Genomic DNA, 25,687 nt, shown 5'->3' with positions numbered 1-25,687 from the left:
CAGGTGGATCACCTGAGGTCAGGAGTTCGAGACCAGCCTGGCCAATATAGTGAAACCCTGTCTCTACTAAAAATACAAAAAATTAGCTGCGTGTGGTTGTGGGCGCCTGTAATCTCAGCTACTAGGGAGGCTGAAGCAGGAGAATTGCTTGAACCCGGAAGGCAGAGGTTGCAGTGAGCCAAGATTGCGCCATTGCACTCCAGCCTGGGCAACAAGAGCGAAACTCCATCTCAAAAAAAAAAGAAAAAAGAAAGAAAAGAAAAGTCATCTATTACTCTAATTCTTGCTCTTTTGATGGTTTTCTCTTTCTCCAGCTACTTTTGGCTTTCTGTGACTTTATTACAATGTGTTTAGGTGTGGACTTATTATTATCCTAATTAGGATTCACTGGAATTCTTGCATCCTGGTTTGGTATTTTTCCTTGGTTCTGGAAAATATGAGCCATCATCTCTTCAAATGTCCCATTCTGTCTTCCTTTCCTTCTGGAATTCCAATTAAGACTCTCTCACTCTATCCCCATATGTCTTACACTGTCTTCTATAATTCCCATCTTTTTGCCTCTAGCCATCATCTATGCTACATTCTGGAAAATTTTATCTAATCTATATTCCAGTTTGATAATTTTTCTGATGTGTCCAATCTGCTGCAAATTGAGTCATTAGGTTTTTAATTCAGTTACTTTATCTTTTTTTTTTTTTTTTTTTGACGGGGTCTTATTCTGTCACCTAGGTTGGAGTAAAGTGGTACCATCTTGGCTCACTATAGCCTTGACTTCCTGGGCTCAAGCAATCCTCCCATGTCAGCCTCCTGAGCAGCTGGGACTACAGGCACATGCCGCTATACCCAGCTAATTTTTTTGTATTTTCTGTACAGACAAGGTTTCACCATGTTGCCCAGGCTGGCCTCAAACTCCTAATCAGTTATTTTTTATTCTAAAAGTTCTATTTGTTTTTTTCAAAACTATGATGCCACTTAAAAAAATAAATCATTTCCTATTCCCTATTCTCAAATTTGTCACTTATTTCTGTAAACACAGTAAACTTGGTTGTTTCATTACATATCTTTTAATTCTATTACATCGTGCCTCTGAAAATCTTTTTCTGCTGTCTGTTGTTTCTACTGGTTCATGCCTATGGTTCCTTGTCTCTTTGTATGTCTAGTTATCTTTTGACTATGGGCTGATTACTGTCCTTAAAAAACTGTGGGGAGGCCTAAGATGAAGGAAGGAGCCTTCTATCAGAGAACATTTGCATTTGCTTCTGACAAGCACCTGGAGTCAGGAACCAACCTAAATTAAGTATGGCTTACGGTTCCCTTTCCCACCTATGCTATGGGCGCAGCTTTGTAAAGACTTTTGTTTGCTTGTTTCCTTTCTCTTTTTTCCTCCTGCTCTGCTCAGTGCCTACACAACTTGTCTTGAAGTTCCTTGACATTTGATTGAGAGGTAGGTGATGAAAGGTGATGAAAAGGGGTTAGTTCTGGTTCATCCTTACCTCTCAGCTATAGATATATGGAGCCCAAGCCTAATCAGGCAAGAATACCTCATAAGCCTTTACATGTCCACATGTTGGGTGGGCTCTGCATCTTAATTTCTGTCCACCTCACCCCGTAAGACTGATGAACAGAAATCTAAATTTCTTGATATTGGCAAACATATTGAAGGCAAAAGTGGCTTCAGTTCACCAGATAGTCTGTTAACTTCTTGCTTTAGGCTTTCTTCCAGAATTTGGCTTAACAGATTCCCCAGTTCTTCAAAGCTATTAAGGCAATGTTCTATGTATTTTATCCAACATTCTCAATTGTCTTCAAAAAGAAGACTGGTCGGCCGGGAGCAGTGGCTCACACCTGGAATCCCAGCATTTTGGGAGGCCAAGGCGGGTGGATCATGAGGTCAGGAGTTCAAGACCAGCCTGGCCAACATGGTGTAACCCCATCTCTATTAAAAATACAAAATTAGCCAGGCATAGTGGCATGCACCTGTAATCCTAGCTACTGGGGAGGGTGAGGTAGGAGAATCACTTGAACCCAAGAGGACAGGTTGCAGCGAGCCAAGATCACGCTGCTGCACTCCAGCCTGGGCGATAGAGCAAGACTCCGACTCAAAAAACAAAAAAAGAAGAAGATTGGTCTAATTTAGGCCACTATTATCCAGAAACCAGACATATTTGGAAGTGACCTTCCTGATGTACAGCTTGACCCTTGAACAACATAGGTTTGAATTGCACAGTTCACGCATACATTTTTTTTTAATATATTAGAAAATTATTTTGAGGCTGGACACGGTGGCTCACGCCTGTAATCCCAGCACTCTGGCAGGCCAAGGCAGGTGTATCACCTGAGGTCAGGAGCTTGAGACCAGTGTGGCCAACATGACAAAAACCCATTTTTATTAAAATAATACAAAAATTAGCCGGGCATGGTGGCAGGCACCTGCAATCCCAGCTACTCAGGAGGCTGAGGCAGGGAGAACTGCTTGAACCCAGGAGAAGGAGGTTGCAGTAAGCCAAGATCACACTACTGCACTCCAGCCTGGGCAATAGAGTGAGACTCCGTCTCAACAACAACAACAAAAAATTATTTTGAGATCTTTGACAATTAAAAAAAACTCACAAGCCTAGGCACAGTGTCTCACACCTGTAATCCCAGCACTTCAGGAAGGTGAGGCAGGCAGATTGCTTAAGCCCAGGAGTTCAAGATCAGACCAGGCAACATAGTGAGACTCCATCTCTACAAAAAAAATTTTTAATTTTTTAATTAGCCAGGCATGGTGGCATGCAGCTGTGGTCCCAGCTACTCAGGAGGCTGAAGAAGGAGGATCATTTGAGCCCAGGAGGTCAAAGTTACAGTGAGCCATGTTCATGCCACTGCACTCCATCCTGGGCAACAGAACAAGACACTGTCTCAAAAACAAAACTCACCAACTGCATATTTAAAAACTTAAGAAAAAGGTGTCAAGAATGCATAAAATATATATAGATTTTGGTCTATTTTATGGTTTACTACAATTAAATATACACAAATCTATTATAAAAAGTTAAATATAGCCAGGCATGGTGGTACATGACTGAGAGGATGAGGCAGGGGGATTTCCTGAGCTCAGGAGCACCAAGCCAGTCAGCCACAGTGGTGTGTGCTTGTAGTCCCAGCTACTCAGGAAGCTGAAGTGGGAGGATCACTGGAGCCCAAGAGATTGAGGCTGCAGTGGGCCATGATCACACCACTGCACTCCAGCCTAGACAAAAGAGACCTTGTCTCAAGAAGAAAAAATTACTTTTATATACACACACACACACACACACACACACACACACGAAGAGGTCAGAGCCCATCCAAAACTCTAGCCCAGCCCAATCCAGCATTTCTCAATTTGTGATTCCCAAAGCTCCAGACTTCAGTACCAAGAAGGGCAGTGGCTAAAGAGGTAAGCACAGGTTGGAGGTGGCAGAACGTTTCAGACCCTTTTCACTCTCACATAAACAAGACCATCTCCACCTGTTATGAGATTCTATAATATTATTTGTAATTTTAAAGCATTTTTTGAAAGACTAAGCCAGCAATAAAAGAATCTTAAAAAGTAAACTTTTACTAGTAAACTATTTTATCTTCAGACATAAATGGTTAAAAGTTTTGAATCTCAAGCAAAAATTACTGGCTGAGTGCAGTGGTTCACACCTGTAGTAGTCCCAGCACTTTGGGAGGCTGAGGCAAGCAGATCACTTGAGCTCAGGAGTTCAAGAACAGCCTGGACAACATGAAGAAATTTCGTCTCCACCAAAAAATACAAAAAATAGCCAGGTGTGGTGATGCAAGCATGTGGGCCCAGCTACTCGGGAGGCTGAAGTGAGAGGATCACCAGAGTCCAAGTAGAGGACTGCAGTGAGCTGAGATTGCTCCACTGCACTCCAGCCTGAGTGTTAGAGACAGATCCCGTCTCAATTAAAAAAGAAAACAAAGAATTACTTAGTTCTTTTTCATTACTATTCCATACCCAAATCCTTACTAACAAAAATCCAGAAAAAAACTACATTTATTTGCAAGTCCTACAAGTATGTGCTTTATCTGTGCTCCTCTGTTACTTAATTTTAGACTCTAGCCAAATAAAACTCAGGTAAAAGTAGTATGGATATATTAGAACCTCAAAAATCAGATTCTGAAATATAATTCACTCAAAAAAAAATTTAAACTCTAAATTATATACCAAAAGCTTGTTTTTGTTTTTTGTTTTTTGAGACAAAGTCTCGCTCTGTGGCCCAGGATGGAATGTAGTGGTGTGATCTTGGCTCACTGCAACCTCTGCCTCCCGGGTTCAAGTGATTCTCCTGCCTCAGCCTCCCAAGTAGCTGGGATTACAGGCGCGTGCCACCAAGCCCGGCTAATTTTTGTATTTTTAGTAGAGATGGGGTTTCACCATGTTGGTCACGCTGGTCTCTAACTCCTGACCTCAAGCGATCCAACCACCTCGGCCTCCCAAAGTGCTGGGATTACAGGTGTGAGCCACCACACCCGACAAAGAGCTTGTTTTAAGTAGCACCCAACATGTTATGACTCCTTGTCTCCATTAGGTTAAATCTCTTTGTCTTATATACAGTTACTCCCAAAGGTACTACATAAAAAAATATTTCTGTGCTGTTATAAACTTCCCTAAACTTCAAAGAGATTTATTTTTCTTTCAGAGTTCTGTCTCCCAGGCTGGAGTATAGCAGTGCAATGTTGGCTCACCACAACCTATACCTCCTGGGCTCGAGGGATCCTCCCACCTCAGCCTCCCGAGTAGCTGGGACTACAGGCACACACCACCATGCCCAGCTAATTTTTTTCATTTTTTGTAGAGACAGGGCTTCACCATGTTACACAGGCTGGTGTTGAACTCCTGGGCTCAAGTGATCCACCCACCTTGGCCTACCAAAGTGCTGGGATTACAGGCATGAGTCACCACACCTGGCCTAAACTTCAGTTTTAAATATTACAGCATAAGCTCATCTACCATGATGACTTCCTTATTCATATATATTTTTGTTTCTTTGAATTTCAGATATCAAAAGATGTCATTAAATTGGAACCATAGGCCAGACACGGTGGCTCATGTCTCACTTTGGGAGGCCAAGGCAGGCAGATCACCTGAGATCTGGAGTTCGAGACCAAACTAGCAAACATGGTGAAACCCCATCTCTACTAAAAACACGAGAATTAACCAGCAGCTGGGTGCGGTGGCTCCTACCTGTAATCCCAGCACTTTGGGAGGCCAAGGCGAGCAGATCACCTGAGGTCAGGAATTCGAGACCAGCCTGGCCAACATGGTGCAACCCTGTCTCTACTAAAAATACAAAATTAGCCAGGCATGGTGGTGCGTGCCTGTAGTCCCAGTTACTCGGGAGGCTGAGGCGGGAGCATTGCTTGAGCCTGGTAAGCAGAGGTTGCAGTGAGCCAAGATCGTACTGCTGCACTCCAGTCTGGGCAACAAAGTGATACTCCGTCTCAAAAAACAAACAAACAAATAAATAACCCACAATTAACCAGGGCATGGTGGCAGGCACCTGTAATCCCAGTTACTTGGTAGACTGAGGCAGGAAAATCACTTGAACCTGGGAGGCAGAGGTTGCAGTAAGTCAAGATTGTGCCACTGCACTCCAGCTTGGGCAACAGAGTAAGACTCCATCTTGGAAAAAAAAAATAAAGCTTCTTGAAACCATGTTAATAAATTAAGCTCTTACTTTCCACCTAAGCTATATATTTATCAGATATACATTCTCTATTTCTCTATCTACATTCTACCTGTGTTTATCAGTGTCTCTATTATGATTATAGAATTAGTCATAATTTTCTAAAAATTAACCCAGAATATGTCCATGGATAAAGAATATTTGATGACTACTTAACATTCATGTTTAAGATAAGCTCAAAAGTTCCATATCTAAAGTACATAAATTATACCAACACTAAACTAAAAAGTAGTAAGGGTTTGTCAGTTAGCATGTCCAGAACTTCCCAGGCACATGCCAAAACCTAATCTTCCTTCTGCATTACCTGATAATATTAACAGCCTCTTTACTTCCCAATTTAGAAATCTGGGAGCTATCTTCAACTCTTCCCTCTCCCTCATCTTCTACATACAGCTGGTCTCAATGTTTGTGTCCCCACAAAATTAACATGTTGAAACCCTAACCCCAAGGTGATGGTATTAGTAGATGGGGACTTCGAGTGATGATTAGGTCATGAGGGCAAACCTTATCATTCCATTCATAATTTCATGGATGAATTACTGCCAGATAACTGCTTTGTCCCTTTACCATATGAGGGCACAGCAAGGTGGCTCCATCAGTAAAGCAGGAAATGGACCCTCACCAGCCACGGAATCTGGCACCACCTTGATCTTGAACTTCCCAGCCTCCAGAACTGTGAGAAATAAATTTCTATTGTTTATAAGTCACTAGTTTATATTTTTGTTACAGTACCACAAATGGACTAAGACAGTTGTTCGTCAAGTTCTATAAAGTCTACTTCACATCTTTTTCTTTTTTTAATAGGCAATACTTTCATATAGCTCAAAAGCCCAAACACAGAAATGTATACATTGAATATTCTCAGCGGAAATATTTACACTACTCACTGCTCCTCCTCGGCCCAGCCTGGACCCACAACTCCAACAAGTAATCACCTTTACTAGTTTCATGAGTATCCTTCCAGCATTTCTATAATCACCAGAAAAATAAATAAATAACATTACCACATAACACTGTTCCCCACTTGCTTTTCCTGTTTAACACATCCCAGAGATCTTTTCCTATTAGTTCACAGAGAGAACTTCCTCGTTTTTTTATACAGCTGCACAGTATGCTATTACTGTGTTTTAACATGCATTTCTCAAACTACTAATGAGACCGTGCATCTTTATCAGTTTGTTGGCCACTATGTTTCCTCTTCAGAAACTGCCTATTCATATTCTTTACCTATTTTATCGTTTCATTCTCTTTGTAGGAGTGCAATATGTATATTTCTGGTTTATTACATATGTTGCATACTCCTCTCAGTCTGTTTTAAATTTGTATATTCTTTTTTTCTTTAAAATTTGTATATTCTAAATGTTAATGTTGTCATAAAGTTTTAAGTTGTGGTTTGGTCAAATGTATCAAAATACCTTTCCAAAATGAATGTAGATGTAATTATGCATTCCAATCACCCATAGAATACAGTGGCACTGAACTATATGTATATTTAACTTGAAAATGATTTAGGCCAGGTGTGGTGGCTCACGTCTGTAATCCCAGCACTTTGGGAGGCCAGGGCGGGCAGATCACCTGAGGTCGGGAGTTCGACACCAGCCTGACCAACATGGAGAAACCCCGTCTCTGCTAAAAGAACAAAATTAGCCGGGCATGGTATCGCATGCCTGTAATCCCAGCTACCCCGGGAGGCTGAGGCAGAAGAATCACTTGAACCTGGGAGGTGGAGGTTGCAGTGAGCCGAGATCGCGCCACTGCACTCCAGCCTGGGCAACAAGAGCGAAATTCTGTCTCAAAAAAAAAAAAAAAAAAAAGAAGATTTAAACATTTGGCTACTCACCATTCTATTTAATAAACATAAGTCCCAGCATGAGCCTGAAATATGAATCTATTTCCTCAGTAGGTCTCAGTTCTTCAAATGCATCTTATGGAATGAATAGATAAGTTAACATTTCATACGATTTTATTTTGTACAACATAGCCCATAAATGTAAGCCATCTTCCTCTAGGGCACAATTGAGGAAACGGTGATATATTTCATCACTAGAGGAAAAACTGGCTGTTTTGGAATTATCGAGAGATGGTATCTTACTTCCCATATGGCAACTTCCTACAAGTTAATTCTGATATACAGTATTTTCCCCTAATATGCATAATCAGTAAGTGGTAACTTCAAAGCATCTCAGACCTTCAAGGATATGACCTGTGCCTCACTGCAGCCTCTTCACTCAACATTTCCCCCTTGCATTTATATTTTAATATAGAGTTATCTACAATACCCTCATGTGCTATTCTCTCTCACGATTCTAATCCTTTATATGTTATCCTGCCTAAGAAGTCGTTCCCTCCCAAACTTACCTAAGTAGTTCTATTCTCCCTCCAAACCCAGTTCAGACATCACCTCGTCCAAAAAGTTTCCCTTGACCTTCTCAGCAAAATGAATTAATCACTTCTTTATTCTCTCATTGTGGCCTTAACACACTTCCATTATTAAATAGATTCCATCACATTACAAATGATTTATTTACAAGCTTTCCTCTCTCATAAACCTTAGGAATTCAGATAGAGGTTTATCTTTTTTTTTTTTTTTAACCCTTATAGGAGTAAAGGCTAATAGTTTATCTTATTCTTACGTGTATTTTAGTATCTAGCAGCTTCTAATACACCACTCAACAGATGTTTGCCAAATTAAACAAGTCCTTTCTATTCAGCATTATTATAAACACTGTAAGCCTACAAACACACAAATTGAAGGTAAGATCTTTAACCAAAAATATTTCACAAACTGAAAAAATGTGTGGATTATAACAAAAGTAGATTGTAGTTCAGTGTTTTGTTTAAGCGGGTATAGATACCATAGATCAGTGCTCTTCAAACTGTTAGTCATGACCTATTAACAGACTGTGAAATCACTTTAGTGGGTTAAAGCCAATGTTTTTGAAAATATCAGCATATATTAAATGTAGTTATCTCACACACACACACACACATGCACACAGTAACATAAATAGACAATTACCATATAAGATGTATTTTTTATTGGAAGTCAGAATAAACAATCATCTGAGAGCTACTTCCATAGTTGATAGGTTCCAAGGTTTATATTAACAAATTGTAGCAGTCAAGGAAGGCCTCTTCAATGAAGGACTTAACATCTGAAGCATAACCTGTCTCCCCACCATCTCTTCTCAGCTCCTCTCTCATTCTCCCCCTTAGTTACTGTGCTCTAGCCACAAAAGTCTTAGCAATTCTTTGAACAAGGCAAATGTGTTCGCACTTTAGGGTCTAGCACATGTTGGTTCCGTTGCCTAGAAAACTCTTCACTTAAGATTTAACCGCATGGCTTGCTCCTGCACTCCAGGATGCCCAGGGAGTAGCTTTCGCAGACCACCTAAGATAGCTACCACATCTCACCAATCTATCCCCTTACCTCCTTTTTTTTTTTTTTTTTTTAAGATGGAGTCTCACTCTGTCGCCAGGCTGGAGATGCAGTGGCGCCATCTCAGTTCACTGCAACCTCCGCCTCCCAGGTTCAAGCAATTCTCCCGCCTCAGCCTCCCGAGTGGCTGGGACTACAGGCACACACCACCACGCCCAGCTAGTTTTTGTATTTTTAGTAGAGATGGGGTTTCACCATGTTGGCCAGGATGGTCTTGATCTCCTGACCTTGTGATCTGCCCGCCTTGACCTCCCAAAATGCTGGGATTATAGGCATGAGCCACCGCACCTGGCCTCCCCTTACCTACTTTTATTCCTTTTCATTTTACTCATTACCACCTAATATCACATATTTATTTACTATGAGTCCCTCCCCACAAACGTCAGCTCCAAGAAAACAGGGACTTTGTCTTCGTTTTGTTCATTACTCTAACACCAGAGATTAGAACAGTGCCGGCCGCAGGGCAAACATCCCTGAGTAGGCTCTGACAGGCAAGGAAAAGGAAGAATGCATGGAGTTGTGCTTAAGCAAGGTATATTACAGAGGAAACCCCAGCTTAATAATGTTAAACAGTAAGGAATAAGGCTGAAAAAGAATATAAAAAGGTTGGAAAGTCAGAAGTAGAATTTGGACTTTATCTTGTAAACAACTGGGAGCCATTCAAATTTTTGAGCAAATGGTGACCCTTTCAAACATTTATTCAGCACAGGTTCAATTCACTTTGTTTGACAGAATAGACAGTGCAAAGGTCAACAGCACATGTTCTCCCCTTAGGCTTATATGTTTAGCAATGGGTTCAAAAATTTTTCAGGAAAATCATTCTGGCAGCCATATGCAAAACGGATTCAGGGAAGGAAAATCTAAAGTTTAAAGGAAGTAAATAATAGGCAAAAAGAAGAAAGCAAAAGTATGCATCGCAGACTACTTCAAGATTTAAGTATGACAAAATTAAGAGAAATGCTGAAAGCAGGTGGGAGGCTGAATAATAATAAATCTAAAAGTGATGGAAATTCCTTGAGTTTTCCAACAGAAATATCCAGTAAACTATTAGAGCAATAAACATGGATGGGACACACATTTGGGAGCCATCAGCATATTAAACATCTGAGAGGGGAATAGATAATCAAGTACTGATGAGACTAACAGTGCTAAGAGGCTCATGAAACAACAAAGAAAACAGAAAAGCAGTAGTCAGAAGGGAAAACCAGGATGGCAAATTTAACACAAAGGGCAAGGAAAGAACATTAAGAAGCCTCGGTGGAAATAGTAACACATATATACTAGCTGAAGAGAGTCAGGATGAAGCCGTTATTATTGACAAAAAAGATGTCCTCTGAAGCAACAATCTGAATTATGATATTCCAAAACTGCGTAATTTAGGAAAGAAGTAGTAAAAGAACTCAGGAGTTGAATAGCCTGGACAACACAGTGAGACTTTGTCTCTACCAGAAAAATACAAAAATTAGCCAGGCATGGTGGTACATGCCTGCAGTCCCAGCTACTCAGGAAACTGAGGTAGGAGGATCACCTGAGCCGAGGGAGGTCAAGGCTGCAGTGAGCTGCAATTGTACTCCAGCCTGGGCAACACAGTGTGACCTTGTCTCAAAAAAAAAGTAAGAACTCAGGGCAACAACGGTAAGTCAATTCTTAAAATTTTTGAAAATAAAGAAGAGAAACGCAGCAGATAGAACAGTAGCAGCAGTTCATCAAAATTGATTCTTTTTCCTCCCAAAGTACAGAAGTCTGTACATATTTTAAGATAGCGAAGAAAAAACATTGCAAATAATGATCAAGGCCAGGCGCAGTGGCTCACGCCTGTAATCCCAGCACTTTGGGAGGCCAAGGCAGGCAGATCACAAGGTCAGGAGATCGAGACCATCTGGCTAACACAGTGAAACCCCATCTCTACTAAAAATAGAAAAAACAGCCGGGCGTGGTGGCACGCGCCTGTAGTCCCAGCTACTCGGGAGGCTGAGGCAGGAGAATTGCTTGAATCCAGTAGGCAGAGGTTGCAGTGAGCCAAGATTGTGCCACTGCACTCCAGCCTGGGCAACAGAGTAAGACTCCGTCTCAAAAAAAAAAAAAAAAAAAAATCAAAGTGACCAGAGAGGTAGTTAACTGTGGCAGCAGGATTCTTCTTCTATTCAATTTACAAAATAAGATGAAAGAACAGTGATTTGTCATGGTTACAATGAAAAAAAAATGTGCAAGCTTGTATCCTGTTTTCCTTTTTCACTTAAATAGAAGTAAATGGCATCTATTAAGAGTTAAAGAGGAAGAAGGAATATAAGACAACAGAAAAATGCAATTAATAAGATGATTGCCAAGAAGTAGGAAGGGCCTATTTGGAATTGTTCAGCATAAATTTATAGTGGCCAAGAAATCTTCATAATTACTCACCTTCCTCCACAAATATGCTGTGACCTGTGAGGAAAAACAGAAGAAATCGATGGTGGAAAAATCTGACAATATGCGTTCAGTAAAATATAAAATAAGTGACCGATGTCAAAGTGCAGACTGTATCTAGTGCATACAGGAGTAAGTTAAATGTCTTAGATTGGGTTGCTGTAACAAAATACCATGAACTGGGTAGCTTACTAAACAACAGAAAATGATTTTCTTGTGTTTTTTTTTTTTTTGTAGAGATGGGGTCTATGTTGCCGAGGCTGGTCTCAAGCAATCCTCCCACCTCAGCCTCCTCAAAGTGCCAGGATTACAGGTATGAACCACCACACCCAGCCCAGAAAACCATTTTTAATAGTTCTGGAGGCTGAGAAGTCCAAGATAAGGCACTGGCAGATTCAGTATCTGGTAAGGGCCAGCTTCTAGACAGCAGTCTTTTTGCTGTAACCTCATGTGGAAGAAAGAGCTAACAAGCTGTCTGGAGTCTCCTTTTTTTTTTTTTTTTTTTTTTTTGAGATAGAGTCTCATTCTGTCACCCAGGCTGGAGAGCAGTGGCGCGATCTCTGCTCACCGCAACCTCCACTCCCCAGGTTCAAGCGATTCTCCTGCCTCAGCCTCCCGAGTAGCTGGGATTACAGGCGCCTACCACCGCGCCCAGCTAATTTTTGTACTTTTAGTAGAGATGGGGTTTCACCATCTTGGCCAGACTGGTCTTGTACTCCTGACCTCCTGATCTACCCACCTCAGCCTCCTAAAGTGCTGGGATTATAAGCATGAGCTACTGCATCCAGCCTGGAGTCTATTTTTTAAGAGCACTAATCCCACTTGTGAGGGCTCTACCCACCTGAGCTAATCACCTCCCAAAGGCCCCACCTCCTAATGCCATCATCTTGGAGGTTAAGATTTCAACATGAATTATGGGGAGACACAAGTATTTAGACCATAGCACTAAGGGAGAGAAACTGAGGGTCTCTATGAATGGAACAAGTAAAGGAACATAGGAAGAATAATCACATCGGCAAAGACACAGAGTTCACACAAGCCATTCAGGGCGTAAAGGAAATTTTTAGATCATTCACTTACCACACATATTTTTTTTATTTTTTATCATTAAAAAGAATAAACATGGAACACATCACAAATTTATGTGTCATCCTTGTGCAGGGACCATGCTAATCTTCTCTGCATCGTTCCAATTTTAGTATATTTGCTGCTGAAACAAGCACTAGACTACTAATTATTTTTTCCTCTGTTTGGATACATGGGAAGTGCTGTGGACATAAAGGATTCCAGGAGTCAGAAGGGGCTATACATCCAAAACCGTTATCATAATGAGAAGAATCGACCTAATTCCAAAGTTCAGTTCTGTCATTTTAAAACCACCTCAGTCTCTACACGCACAGAATGGGTGTGTTAAAGACAGGTATCATACTGGCATCTACCCACCTCCTTTAAAGAATCATTACTATAGGCTGGGCGCAGTGGCTTATGCCTGTAATCTGAGCACTTTGGGAGGCCAAGGCGGGCAGATCACTTGAGGTCAGAAGTTCGAGACCAGCCTAGCCAACATGGCTAAACCCCGTCTCTACTAAATATAAAAAAGTTAGCTAGGTGTGGTGGCAGGCACCTGTAACTGCAGCTATGTGGGAGAATCACTTGAACTCAGGAGGCAGAGGTTACAGTGAACCAAGATCACGCCACTGCACTCCAGCCTGGGTGACAGAGTGAAACTCCATCTCACAAAAAAAAAAAAGAATCACTACTATAGTAAACCACCATAGTAAAAGTATCTTATCCCTCAAGTGTAATGAGACATAAACAAGCTAATTGGGTTATAGGAATGCTCAAGCCTCATTCAGAAAAAAAAGATTCTATATTATATAATATAATCACAGCATTAGTGGGTTTAAAATATTCTTAAAAATAGAATCACAGTCAGGACCAACAAGAGTAGTTTTTTAAAGTTTCAGTTTTGTTTTGTTTTGTTTTTTCTGTTGAGACAGAATCTTGCTCTTTCACCCAGGCTGCAGTACAGTGGCGCAACCTCGGCTCACTACAACCTCCACCTCCCAGGCTAAAGGGTTGCTCCTGCCTCGGCCTCCCGAGTAGCTGTGACACAAGCGCACGCCACCATGTCTGGCTAATTTTTGTATTTTTAGTAGAGACGGCGTTTCACCATATTGGCCAGGCTGGTCTCGAACTCCTGACCTCAACTGATCCACCCGCCTCAGCCTCCCAAGGTGCGGGAATTACAGACATGAGACAATGCGCCCAGCCATTTTTTTTTTTTATTTTAAACTGCGAAACTTTTAGGCTGGGCACAGTGGCTCACACCTGTAATCACTGCACTTTGGGAGGCCAAGGCAGGCAGATCACAAGGTCAAGAGATCGAGACCATCCTGGCCAACATGGTGAAACCACGTTTCTACTAAAAATGCAAAAATTTGCTGGGCGTGGTGGCGCACGCCTGTAGTCCCAGCTACTCGGGAGGCTGAGGCAGGAGAATCACTTGAACCCAGGAGGTGGAGACTGCAGTGAGCTAAGATCGTGCCACTGCACTCCTGCCTGGTGACAGAGACTCCATCTCAAAAAAAAAAAAAATTTTTTTTAAAAATCATAGTATCAGTGTGCTCAGTATTTTTTTAATCAAAGGAGATGGAGGTGGACATTTTCCATTATTTCATTTTAATTGACTTTAATTTACCATGCACTATAAAACTATATAATGCCATGAAAAGATGTTTTAATATTATCAAAATTAGTATTTTATAGGTTCCTTATCTGCAATTCCAAAAATCCAAAAAACTTCTGAAACCCAAAATAACTCATCTTGTGGTAAACCTTACCCAAACTGATATGAAGCTATTTACAGTCTTTATCCTATTTAGTGCAAACATTGATACATTTTGCTGCAGAAACAGTAACATTTTTGAAGGGGGATACTGCACTGGACTCTATTGGAAGGCTATACATTACTACCTTGCCCTTATCAAAAAAAATTCCTAATTCCATAACCTATTAGACTCTAAGAGTTTGAATGGTGGACTGTGATCCTATAATTGCTAACATTTATTGAGCTATTAACTATGTGTCAGATACTGTTCACTTTATATGAAATAACTCATTTAATCTTTCCAATCATCATGAGCTAAGTATTATAATAATCCCCATTTTACAAAGAAGGAAACTGAGACATGGAGAGATTAAGTAAACTGCCTAAAATCACACAGCTAGAGTGTGACTAACTGGGATGACACTGGGATGAATATTTAAAACATTACACATAAGAGTAACAAAACACAAGAAAATGGGATAATTGATTATGCTAGGTGCTAGGAGTCAGTGATATGTTTCTCTACTCAATTGGTATTACTTCCAGAATAAGGAATCAAACAAAAAATTACAAAACACTACATGCATTTACAAATTCTCATTTATGTACAATTTCTACAAACTTGCTTAAAATGCAGAGTATAAAACCCAAATTTCTCAGCTTATGTAACATATTTATTTTTTATTGAAAAATAACATCTTAATATCTTAATTACAACACATGATAATTTATAGTCATTGTAGAAGTTAGAAAATTTGGATAAGCAAAAAAAAAAAATCACCTATAAAACTACACTCAGAAATAACCATTTAACAATTTGGCACATATCCTCCCAAACATCAATATATTATGGGTTTTTTTACCAAATGGAATCATGTTTTTAAATCTTACTTTTTCTCACTTACATATACCAAGACATCCTTTCATGTATTTATATTATTCTATCATTATTTTCATGGCTGAGAAGGCAGTACCCCACTGTATGGATGGACCCTAACAATCACTGTGAAACATTTAGGTTTACAGTTTTACCATATAATGATCAATAGTACTGGTTCTAGAGTCACAGTGGTTGGATTCAAGTCCTGGCCCTAAAACTTAAGTAACTCAGGTATCTTGAGCAAGCAACCTCATTTCTCTATGCCTGTTTTCTCTTCTGAAAAACAGAAATAGTACTACCCACTCCATATGATTACCGTGGGGGTCAAAGGCATTAACACACAGCTTGTATAACCAACAACACTGCAATTGGTATGCTCACAGCTAAATATTCACACACACCTTTACTACACCAAAAAAAAAAATTCTTTAAAGGGAATTTCCATGTCAGAAAGTATGCCCATTTTTAAGGCTTCTGAATCTGCCAAATTACAGTGTGGTTTACAGTCCTTCATTAAATAGCCTTCTCACTTAATACTCATTTCTCTTTATCAAAAAAGGCAAAAACTATTATCCAGTTAAGTTAACCAGCTTGTTTCACTGAATTAGTTTTTTGTTCTTCCACCTATAAACCTTGGCATATTTAATAAAACCTCAAAGTTTATAGGTAACTTGAAGACACCTAGCCCAAATTCTCCTTCAGCACGATTCCTCTACTCTAGAATCCTCAATCTGTCAGTGAAAAGGAACAGCCTACCACCCAAAACAACTCATTCTATTTTCACAGTTTTGAGGAAATTCCTCTTGAAATAGAGCAGAAATCTGTTTCTTTTAAACTTCTACCCACTGACCCTAGTTCCTTCTGGTCAAATCTGATCCTTCTGTGTGACAGAACACCAAATCCTTAAAGGTGGCTGTTACTTCTTAAAAGAAGCTCCTCTTCTTTAGGTCAAATATCCAATTTTTTCAACTTTTTCTCATTTCCATTTCTCTCATGATCAAGGTCCTCGTTTATGCTCTACAGATAAGTGATTTTGACACTTTGATGTCTACCACCTTGGAAATGAGAAAAATAAAGGTCCGTTCCTACCCTATGTTAAGTTTGGGCCTCTGTGTGGTTTCTTATTAGCTCTCCAGATTATTCTGATAAAGTCTGAGAATGAATACAAGGTCTCACTTATGATAGTATGCTACCCAAAAAGCCAACTCAATACCCCACGTATAATATAACTAGTACAAAGTAAAGTGGGGCTAACACCTTGCTCTTTCAATAAGCTGTTCTACCATCTTCAGAATTACTCTCCAACAGGTTTGGTGGCTGACGCCTGTAATCCCAACACGTGGGAGGCCAAGGTGGGAGGATCACTTGAGTCCAGAAGTTTGAGACCAGCTTGGGCAACATAGTGAGACCTCGTCTCTACAAAAAAATTTAAAAATTAGCCGGACACGTTGGGAGGTACCTGTAGTCCCAGCTACTCAGGAGGCTGAGGCAGAGGCAGCATCGCTTGAGCCTGAAAGGTGGAGCTTGCAGTGAAGTATAACTGCACCACTGCACTAAGCCTGGGTAACAGAGAAAGCAAGACCCTGTCAAAGAAAGAAAAGGTTCAGAGGGGAACACAGGGAGGGAAGAAGGGAGAGGAGGAGGGAAGGAAGGGAGGGAGGGAGGGAGGGAGGGAGACAGACAGACAGACAGAGAGACAGAGGAAGGTGCACTAGCCCACCAACAACCGAACTGACAGCTGATTGCACCAAAGCATCTTCTCTGTATAGAGCACTGTGATGTCAACACTGAGAAAAAACACAGGCTCTAATACTGATCTCATCTAGTGCTAGATTTACCTTCTAGAAAGCATGATGGAACAAACATCTTCAGAAAACTATAATACTAATTATAGCTATACCAAAGTAGGCACATCAGGCTATAGAAACATTGTGATTACTAGCTGGAAATCCTACTAGTTGTGGGGGAGGAGAGGGGAGGGGAAGGATGACACTAAGGAAACTAAGTTGCTCTGAACTTCGAGATTTTGTGTGGGTTTGTTTTTTAACGTTTGCAAAGTCAGAAGAGATGAAGGCCATCAGAGAGTTCATCTGAACTCAGGCTACCTGCAAACAGAGACTGGGTAACCACCTCAAGCACCCTCAAAAATAAATTCATGATGCAAAACTTCATGTAATTTCTGAATTCCTCATGACATGTGAACTTTACCTGTTACTATTTCTAACAAGGTAATGAAGGGCAAAAGAAAAACAAAACAAAACAAAACATCCATGGTACAGGAGATGTGGTCCATTATAATGACACAATGTTAGAGGAAAAAACAAACTAAAACCAAGCATACTTTTTTTTTTTTTGAGACGGAGCAGAGTTTCGCTCTTGTTGCCCAAGCTGGATTGCAATGGCGCTATCTCGGCTCATTGCAACCTCCATCTCTCTGGCTCAAGCGATTCTCCTGCCTCAGCCTCCCAAGTAGCTAGGATTATAGGCGCACGCCACCGCACCCGGCTAATTTTTTGTACTTTTAGTAGAAATGGGGCTTCACCGTGTTAGCCAGGCTGGTCTCAAACTCTTGACCTCAGGTGATCGGCCCGCCTCCACCTCCCCAAGTGCTGGGATTGCAGGCGTGAGCCACTGTGCCTGGCCAAACCAAGTAAACTTAACCAAGATCCAATCTATTTTCATTTAAACAGCAAACATTAAAAATACACCTGGTATTTTCTAACAATTACACCAAGAATGACCAGATGCTTCCTGTTGATGGAACAGTAGAGAACTACAGACTGACAGATTCAGACTAGAGTTCACAGTAACAACTAGAAACAAACTTAGCTTCCTTTCAAAACCATTAAAGTATGGCCTTAAATTTTTATCCATTAATCAGTTAGGTATAATTGTCTCCCAACCTAGAAAACCCAGAATGATTCAAAGAGACAAAGAACTCTAAGGATACGTATCTGCGAACTATTCGTTTCACCAAAGGACTCACTGCAGAACTAGTTTTCCGTAGAATCTGCACCTCCTATAGTTTTCAGCATGTTTCATTTTTAAAATAACATTTACACACCAGTGTTAATAGCATATGTAATGTGGAATTCACGTGTTACTTGTGTAAATCATTGTACGTACTAGAATTAAATTTTTTAATCACTTAAGAATATTTTCAAATGTTCCTGAGTCTCCAAGATCATAGGAAGATTATGCAGTCATTATTTGTGATTTTGTTTAGGTACCTAAATTCCAACTTTTAAAAAAAGCTGGAGCCCGGTAAAAAAAAGTATGGGAATCAATCTTATTCGTCTTGTTAAAATGTGTCTTGCATAACATCCTGATTTGACTTGTATGGTGAAAGCACGGTAAGAATGACACATTTCTGTTTTTTGGTATTAAAAAAAAAAAAAGTATGAGTGTACAGTGGAGTGTTCCAGAGGTTACATGGTGTGCTAACCACAACAGTGACGTAGTTTTGAGAATCTTCTATTAAACCAGGCATTAAAAAGATTTGCAAAAATGCAAGATGTTACTCTTAACAAATCATCTATGTTAACATGTAATGGATGTATTTTTTGTTTTTGGGAAAAAAAACCCGGGAGAAAAAAAAAACAAAGCCATCTTTAGTTTCCTCAAAGTCTGACCCTGAAAATGGAAGTATCAAAGCTGATGGTTTATACGTCAGTGAGAAAAAAATTTAAACCAAGCTGGGTGGGTCTTTACATGAGATAAACTATCTACAAGAATGTCTGACCACTAACTTCTGCATAATAAATGAGAGTGGATCTTTTCATTCTGGGATGGCAATGTACTTTACAAGGACCATTTACAGCCTACATCAAACCTTTTTCTAGATAAAAAACGTACTTCAGTAACTTGCCTGAATTGAAAGAGCAAAACAGTCCGGAGAGAAAACTTAAAATGTTTCCACATTATCAAGCCCCCTTCAGAAGTACTGTGGTCTCGGCCCCTCCTTTGAACAGATGTCCGCTCGCCACAGTCCAATCAGGTTTAAAGCAAGAGTATTTGTACTGAAAACAAGCTTCAAGTGGGAAGACACACACAAAGCAGGCCTGTATCATTCCTTTGGTTTCAGTTTTCACGATGCACCCTTGAGGCTAGGCACGCTGATTCAACACACTTGGAGAGCTTCACCGAAACACACTAAATACACACTGATGAACTGTGCCCTGGCAGAGATGACCTGGCAAAATTCTCACTTTTTCCCTGAGGCCGTGCACCCGCGGGTCTCGGCGGCGAAGTCTTTCGGGCAGAAGTCCCAAGCCTTCAAAACGGCAGGCTTCTCCCCCTCAGGACTCCAGTCCCCGCGGCCAAGGCTGTCGCTGCGGGGGCCCCGCGCGGGACTGGCCAGGCTCTCCCGTTAACCCTGTCTGGGCCGGCCGATCCCGCCGCGGCCCGAGCGCCTCTCGGCCCCGCAGCACAGGGCGCCCAGGACCCGCCGCCCCCGCCGCCCGTTCCCCTCTCCGGAGAGCCCAGCGGGGCCGTCAAGCTGCCCAGACAAAGGGTACCGCGGCGCCAGAGGCCGGGCCCGGCCGCGCCTGCCTTCCTCCTCCCGCCCACTGCCAACCTCCAGTCGCCCGCAGAACCTCCGCTGCCTCGGCGCGACCCCATCGCCACCCCGGGGCTGCCGCTCGGGACCGGCCCGCCGGGCAGCCGCGAGGAGGCCGCCGCACGCCAGGGCCGAGGAGGGGGCGGCGGCCGCCACCATGTCTGCCCGCCCCTCCCAGAAGCGGGGTGCCCAGCGGACAAAGCGCAGCGGCGGCGCAGGCGGAGCGGGCGCCCAGGCCGACCCCGCCGACCCCCGCGGAATAAGCGGGGCCAGGAGCCCCGGAAACCCGGCGCCTTAATGCAATAAACAGGAAATCGCGGGGATGATCTGGGTTCCGGGGGAAGTGGAATTATTTTTTACCAGCGAAGAGATCAACTTCCACATCCGGTGGTAACAGGGCCCTACACAGACCCGCACTGACCTGGAAAAGCTTCGGGAGCGGCGACGGGAAGGCAGCAGGAGGTGGTGCGGGGACCCGAGGCACCTCGTACCCGGCCGGGCTGACGCGGCCCCGCTACACACAAAGCGCTTCAGCAGCACAGGGCGCTATTTTCCGAAAATGCCGCGTCTGGTCGGCGCCCAAAATCCCCACCGAAAAGTCCCCCGTGCTGCGCGCGGAGGGACACATGGTGTGCGAGTGAGTCAAGCTCCCAGCATCCCTCCCGGACCCGGCCCTCGTCAGCTGCTCGCCCGAGGATTTTCCGCCTCTGCACTCATCGGCAGATCTCGCTCCTACCCACTCCCTGACTCTGTTCCCACGGGGAGAGAGGGGAAAGAGAGTCTGATTTTTTAACGAAAGGAATGAAAGTATGCCATTTCTAGCGCTTCAGCCACACAAAGAAAGCGGCGGAATGATCCGCTCTCGGCGACCGCAAGTCCCGGCCCACCCGGCGCCTGCGCGGCAGCGGGGGTGGGAGCTGCGGCCGGCCATGTGCGCGGCGGAGAGGCTGGGTGGCCGCGGAGCCTTCCCGCCTGTTTCTGCGGTGGGTAGTAGTTTGGAAACTAATGTTCTGTGCTAACCTTCGTGTCTCTGTGACATAACCGTTTAAAGACGGAGAGTGCGGAATCTTTGGACTTTAAGCTTGCCAACTGAGCGGCCTAGCAGAATCCTGGGAGACGGAAGGACAGGAGGCTAGGATTTACCTTTTAAGTGTCCCTAGATTCAACTAGTCAAACTGGGACGGGAGACGCTGTGAAGGTACCAGGGAAGGAACGAGTGAGGTTCCTTTTCCACTTTTGCATAAACTCAACGGTCAGATTCATGACGAAGATGTACATATTTCTGTAGATTTTTTTCCCGAGCATTCTAACGATGCCTCATATTTCGTAGATCCTAGTAACTGCTTGGATTACTGCCACCTCAGAGGTAGAGATCTGTTTTTCCGTGGCTGGAATGTCAAAACTTTTGTTGTATTTTATTAAGTAGCAAAAGTTTGGAGATTGCAAGGTTAAAAAAAAAAAGCTTTATGAACTTAATCTAGATGTGATTTGCTAAGGAACTTAACATATTGATATGTTTTTCGCAGGGGAGTCAGGGCATGGCTTTCCCAACCTAGTAACTGCAACTTATAGCATCCTACATCTAGGACTTGGGAGTATGTGAGACAGCGCCAAGAATTTAATCCAGGAGAACTGACAAGCTTAAATGAAATCCACATTGCCCACTGATTTTGTGCAGCCTCAGATAAGTAATCTTTCTCCACTTAGGCTTTTGTAACAATTGATGTACTAAAGGTTTGTAGTCTTTGCGTAATTTATTAAAGCATTGTGGCTAAAACAGAAAAAAAGCGTAGGAACCATAGTCTATGTTTTCTTTTGATTTAATATTTTCATTGCTTTAGTTAATAGAAATTTGTCAAAATGCTGATGTTTTTCTGTAGCATTGTTTGAATGAGCATTGTTTGAGTGAACATTCAGCTAATTATTGTTAGAAAATCGTTGCCCCCAGAATGAGCATTGTTTGAGTGAACATTCAGCTAATTATTGTTAGAAAATCGTTTCCCTCATTAATCTTACGCTGTAGAATGTAGACAAGTAAGTAGGCATCATCAGTATGATGAGAGTGAAGCTACTTAATACTGTGGAATCAAATAAAGGAGGAACCCCTTACTAAACCAAGAGGGAGGAATAAAATGGAATGGGACTAGAGAAGCAATTGGCTTTAATAAGGGTATTGTGGAAGACCTAGATACGAAGCAGTAAGTACCGATGTTTGGAGGCAAACACTGGAGAGATTTTTGGGTAAAGAAGACAGTGCTGGAGGTCTGCTTGTGAAGGCCTTGAATGCTCTGTGCAGAAGTGAGCTTCTGAGAGCCAGGAGGAAGATATTGAAAGATTTTAAGTAGAAGAATCAGGATTGAATTCATTTTAGACAGATCACTGTTACACAAAAATTTGAGGCAAGGAAAAGAGTTTGGAGTAAACAGTAGACTGTGAGCCAACAATGACTTGGACTGAGTTGGTGGCAAGTAGTTGTGAAGAAGATGAAGTGGTTATTGGGAGATTTCGTTAACTGAAAATGACTGAGGAAAATAGATGTCAGAGGTGACTGCCAAATGAGTTGGAGCAGCTACGAGGACAGTAATATCTTCACTGAGATTAGAAACAAAATAAGAGAATATATGTTAGGGAAGAAAGAACTCTCTGTTTCGACCATGTAAAATTCGAAGTGCCTGTGAGCCAACCAGACAGATACGTGTAGTCAGCAATTAGATATTCATTCAACACTGTTGGAAGAAATAAAGCAGCTGAATAAATGAAATAAAGCAGCAGCAAAACAAACGGTTCCTACTCCTGTTTTTAGAGGGAAACAGCATATAAACAAGTTTTTAAAATGAGAAAATATCCCGTAAGTTTGTGAAGAAGGCCGGGTGCAGTGGCTCACGCCGGTAATCCCAGCACTTTGGGAGGTTGAGGTGGGTGGATCTCCTGAGCTCAGGAGTTAGAGAGCAGCCTGGCTGACCTGGCGAAACCCCATCACTACTAAAAATACAAAAATTAGATGGGCACAATGGCACGCTCGTGTAATCCCAGGTACTCCGGAGGCTGAGGCAGGAGAATAGCTTGAACCCAGGACATGGAGGCTGCAGTGAGCCGCGATCTCGCCACTGCATTCCAGCCTGGGCGATGGAACGAGACTCCGTCTCAAAAAGGAAAAAAAAAAAAGTTTGTGAAGAGAATTAAAGGCTGATTGGATGAAGTGTTAGTCTGGGGAAAAGAGAGCAGACTTTTGGTGGTTGGTTGATCAGAGATGGCCTCACTGAGAAGGTATTAGAAAGGACGTAAGAACAGAGTGTGAGACCAAAATAGCAGGGCAAAGGCCCTAAGGTGAGAAGTTTGTTGTGTTTAGGGAACAGCAAGGTCAGTGTAGCTGAAGTCTACTGACCAAAAGAAGGAATGATAGGAGGTGAAGTCTTCAGCCTCGATAAGGTGACATGCACTGGAAGCCGTTGAAGGATTTACGAAACAGAGTATCATGGACTAGGATAGTAGCAGTAGAGATGAGGAAAGTGGATGGATCCAAAAAGCTGACCTATCTTGCTCACCAATTAAATGAGGAAAAGGAGGAATCAATAGTGATGCCTAGGTTTGGGGCATGTTGTCTAGGTGGAATTAATTTTAATTACACCTTTTATTTAACCCAGTATATCCAAATATTATTTCACATGTGATCAATATAAAAAATAACTAAACATTAAAAATATTTTACATTTTTCTCATAACTAAGCATTTGAAATCTGGTGTGTATTTTATACTTATAACATATCTCAGTACTTGATTTCGTAAAATTTCCAGCTGAAAAAATAGATTCACATATCCAAGTCGTTCCAAACATACTTAAAAGTTGTACGGTAATCGAATCGTGTGTATTTTTAAATTTTATTTTTAAATCAAAGTTAGGATTATGAATTCGGTTCCTAAATTAGCCTCATTTCACTTCCTGCATTTCAAGTGGGACAAGTTGTTACCATATTGGACAGTGCAGTCTAGTGAAATAGAGAATAGTGGAAAGTCAGACTTAAAAAGTTTAGAACCAGCTCTGGAAGGCCTTGGATGTCAGATTAAAGGACTGAGATTTTACCCTTGAGTCAGGCAGAACAATGGATGGTTTTTGAACTAAGGAGTGACACAACATTGTGCTTATGACTAGAAAGAGGCCACTAGGTGGCCAGCTGTGAGTCAGGACACCCTTCAGTTGCTTTGACTTCAGCCTTGTGGATTCAAAGTCTGATTTTTGTCAGCACTCTAGAGCAGTTCCACCAAGAGTGTGGTCCACAGGGCAGTGCCAGTCTGTAAGCCCTTTGTTACACATCCATGACAAGTCATTTACAGAAAGTAAATGTAGAAACTTATAGCAATTTAACAGACTAATTTTATTTCTGTGGGTCTAATAAAAATTTGAGGGACTGTACTTTGCATATATCTTTATTCCCTTTTTTTTGTTTGTTTGTTTTTTGTGTTTGAGATAAGTCTTGCTCTGTCGCCAGTCTGGAGTGCAGTGGTGCAATCTCGGCTCACTGCAACCTCCGCCTCCCAGGTTCAAGCAATTCTTCTGCCTCAGCCTCCCGAATAGCTGGGATTACAAGTATGCACCACCACACCCAGCTAATTTTTGTATTTTCAGTAGAGACGGGGTTTCACCATGTTGGCCAGGATAGTCTTGATCTCCTGACCTTGTGATCTGCCCGCCTCGGCCTCCCAAAGTGCTGGGATTACAGGCGTAAGCCACCGTTCCTGGCCTTTTTTTCCCTTTTTCTTTTCCTTTTTTTTTTTTTTTGAGACAGAGTTTCGCTCTTACTGCCCAGGCTGGAGTGCGATGGTGCGATCCCGGCTCACAGCAACCTCCGCCCACCCCCCACCCCACCCCCCCTGAGTTGAATTGGTACTCCTACCTCACTCTCCCAAGTAGCTGGGATTACAAGCATGCGCCACCACACCCTGCTAATTTTGTATTTTTAGCAGAGACGGGGGTTTCTCCGTGTTGGTCAGACTGGTCTCCAACTCCCGACCTCAGGTGATCCACTTGCCTTGGCCTCCCAAAGTACTGGGATTACAGGTGTGAGCCACCGCACCTGGCCGTTTTTTCCTTTTTCTAATAATTTTTATCATATTACATAAAAGTACCTATGGTCTCACAGATGAAGGGAGTCAGAAGAACCAAACTCCCAGAAGACTTACGTAAATCTAAATGCCTTTTTTACTTTGGAGTGAAAACTGTAATAGCTGAACTACAACGGACATTGCTCATTTTCTCCCTCCATGTAGACATGGAAAGCTATATGGAAATAACCGAGTTTATAGTAGCTACCATATATTAAACGTTTCCTGTATGCCAGCCACTGTGCAAAGCCTATTATATATATTGTCTCATTTAATCCTCACAACTCTGTAAAATAAGTATTGTTTGCCCCATTTTTCCAATGAAGAAACTGAGGCTAAAATAGGTTGAATAACTTACCTAAATTCACCAACCTCAAAGATGTTAAAGACGGTTCCAATACAGGTCTCTCATTTCCTTCTTGATTAGGAATACTACTTTGAGGCCGGGTGCGGTGGCTCAAGCCTGTAATCCCAGCACTTTGGGAGGCCAAGACGGGTGGATCACGAGGTCAGGAGATCAAGACCATCCTGGCTAACACGGTGAAACCCCGTCTCTACTAAAATACAAAAAAAATTAGCCAGGCGAGGTGGCGGGCGCCTGTACTCCCAGCTACTCAGGAGGCTGAGGCCGGAGAATGGCATGAACCCGGGAGGCGGAGCTTGCAGTGAGCTGAGATCCCGCCACTGCACTCCAGCCTGGGCGACAGAGCCAGACTCCGTCTCAAAAACAAAAACAAAAAAAAAAGGAATACTA

General features: G+C 42.2%; 2 protein-coding genes and 1 non-coding gene across 8 annotated transcripts in view; all 3 read right to left on the bottom strand.

The window, feature by feature from the left end:
• LOC105490483 (GA binding protein transcription factor subunit beta 1) overlaps window positions 1–20,737 on the bottom strand; it is a 74,764-nt gene extending 54,027 nt beyond the window's left edge. For 2 of the 6 annotated variants that reach the window (XM_011756206.3, XM_071066880.1), the window contains exons 1-2: window positions 20,255–20,737; window positions 11,560–11,583 (exon numbers count right to left, since the gene is read on the bottom strand). The gene's annotated coding sequence lies outside the window, so the exon portion shown is untranslated. Of the gene's footprint in view, window positions 1–11,559; window positions 12,518–19,143; window positions 19,559–20,254 lie in introns of those variants that run through there. The other 4 variants (XM_011756200.3, XM_011756233.3, XM_071066877.1 and 1 more) reach the window with 3 other exon arrangements.
• On the bottom strand, window positions 12,642–20,248 carry LOC139355436 (uncharacterized). The gene has a single exon (XM_071066882.1). It carries the CDS (start codon window positions 19,990–19,992, stop codon window positions 19,645–19,647), a length of 348 nt encoding a protein of 115 aa, XP_070922983.1. The 5' UTR covers window positions 19,993–20,248; the 3' UTR covers window positions 12,642–19,644.
• Window positions 12,682–12,784, bottom strand: LOC112428733 (U6 spliceosomal RNA). Its single transcript, XR_003020782.2, has one exon. It is a non-coding gene; the product is annotated as a U6 spliceosomal RNA (small nuclear RNA).
• Window positions 20,738–25,687: the final 4,950 nt, after the last annotated feature.

This window comes from Macaca nemestrina, chromosome 7, assembly GCF_043159975.1.
Source record: "Macaca nemestrina isolate mMacNem1 chromosome 7, mMacNem.hap1, whole genome shotgun sequence".
In the NCBI taxonomy this organism is placed as follows: Eukaryota; Metazoa; Chordata; class Mammalia; order Primates; family Cercopithecidae; genus Macaca; species Macaca nemestrina.
Note: the sequence above shows the minus strand (reverse complement) of the source record. Positions and strands in the feature narration are given on the sequence as shown.

Bases quoted from the DNA above. Each gene is read 5' to 3' on its own strand.
- LOC139355436 (XM_071066882.1), bottom strand. From the start codon at position 19,992: ATGGTGGCGGCCGCCGCCCCCTCCTCGGCCCTGGCGTGCGGCGGCCTC.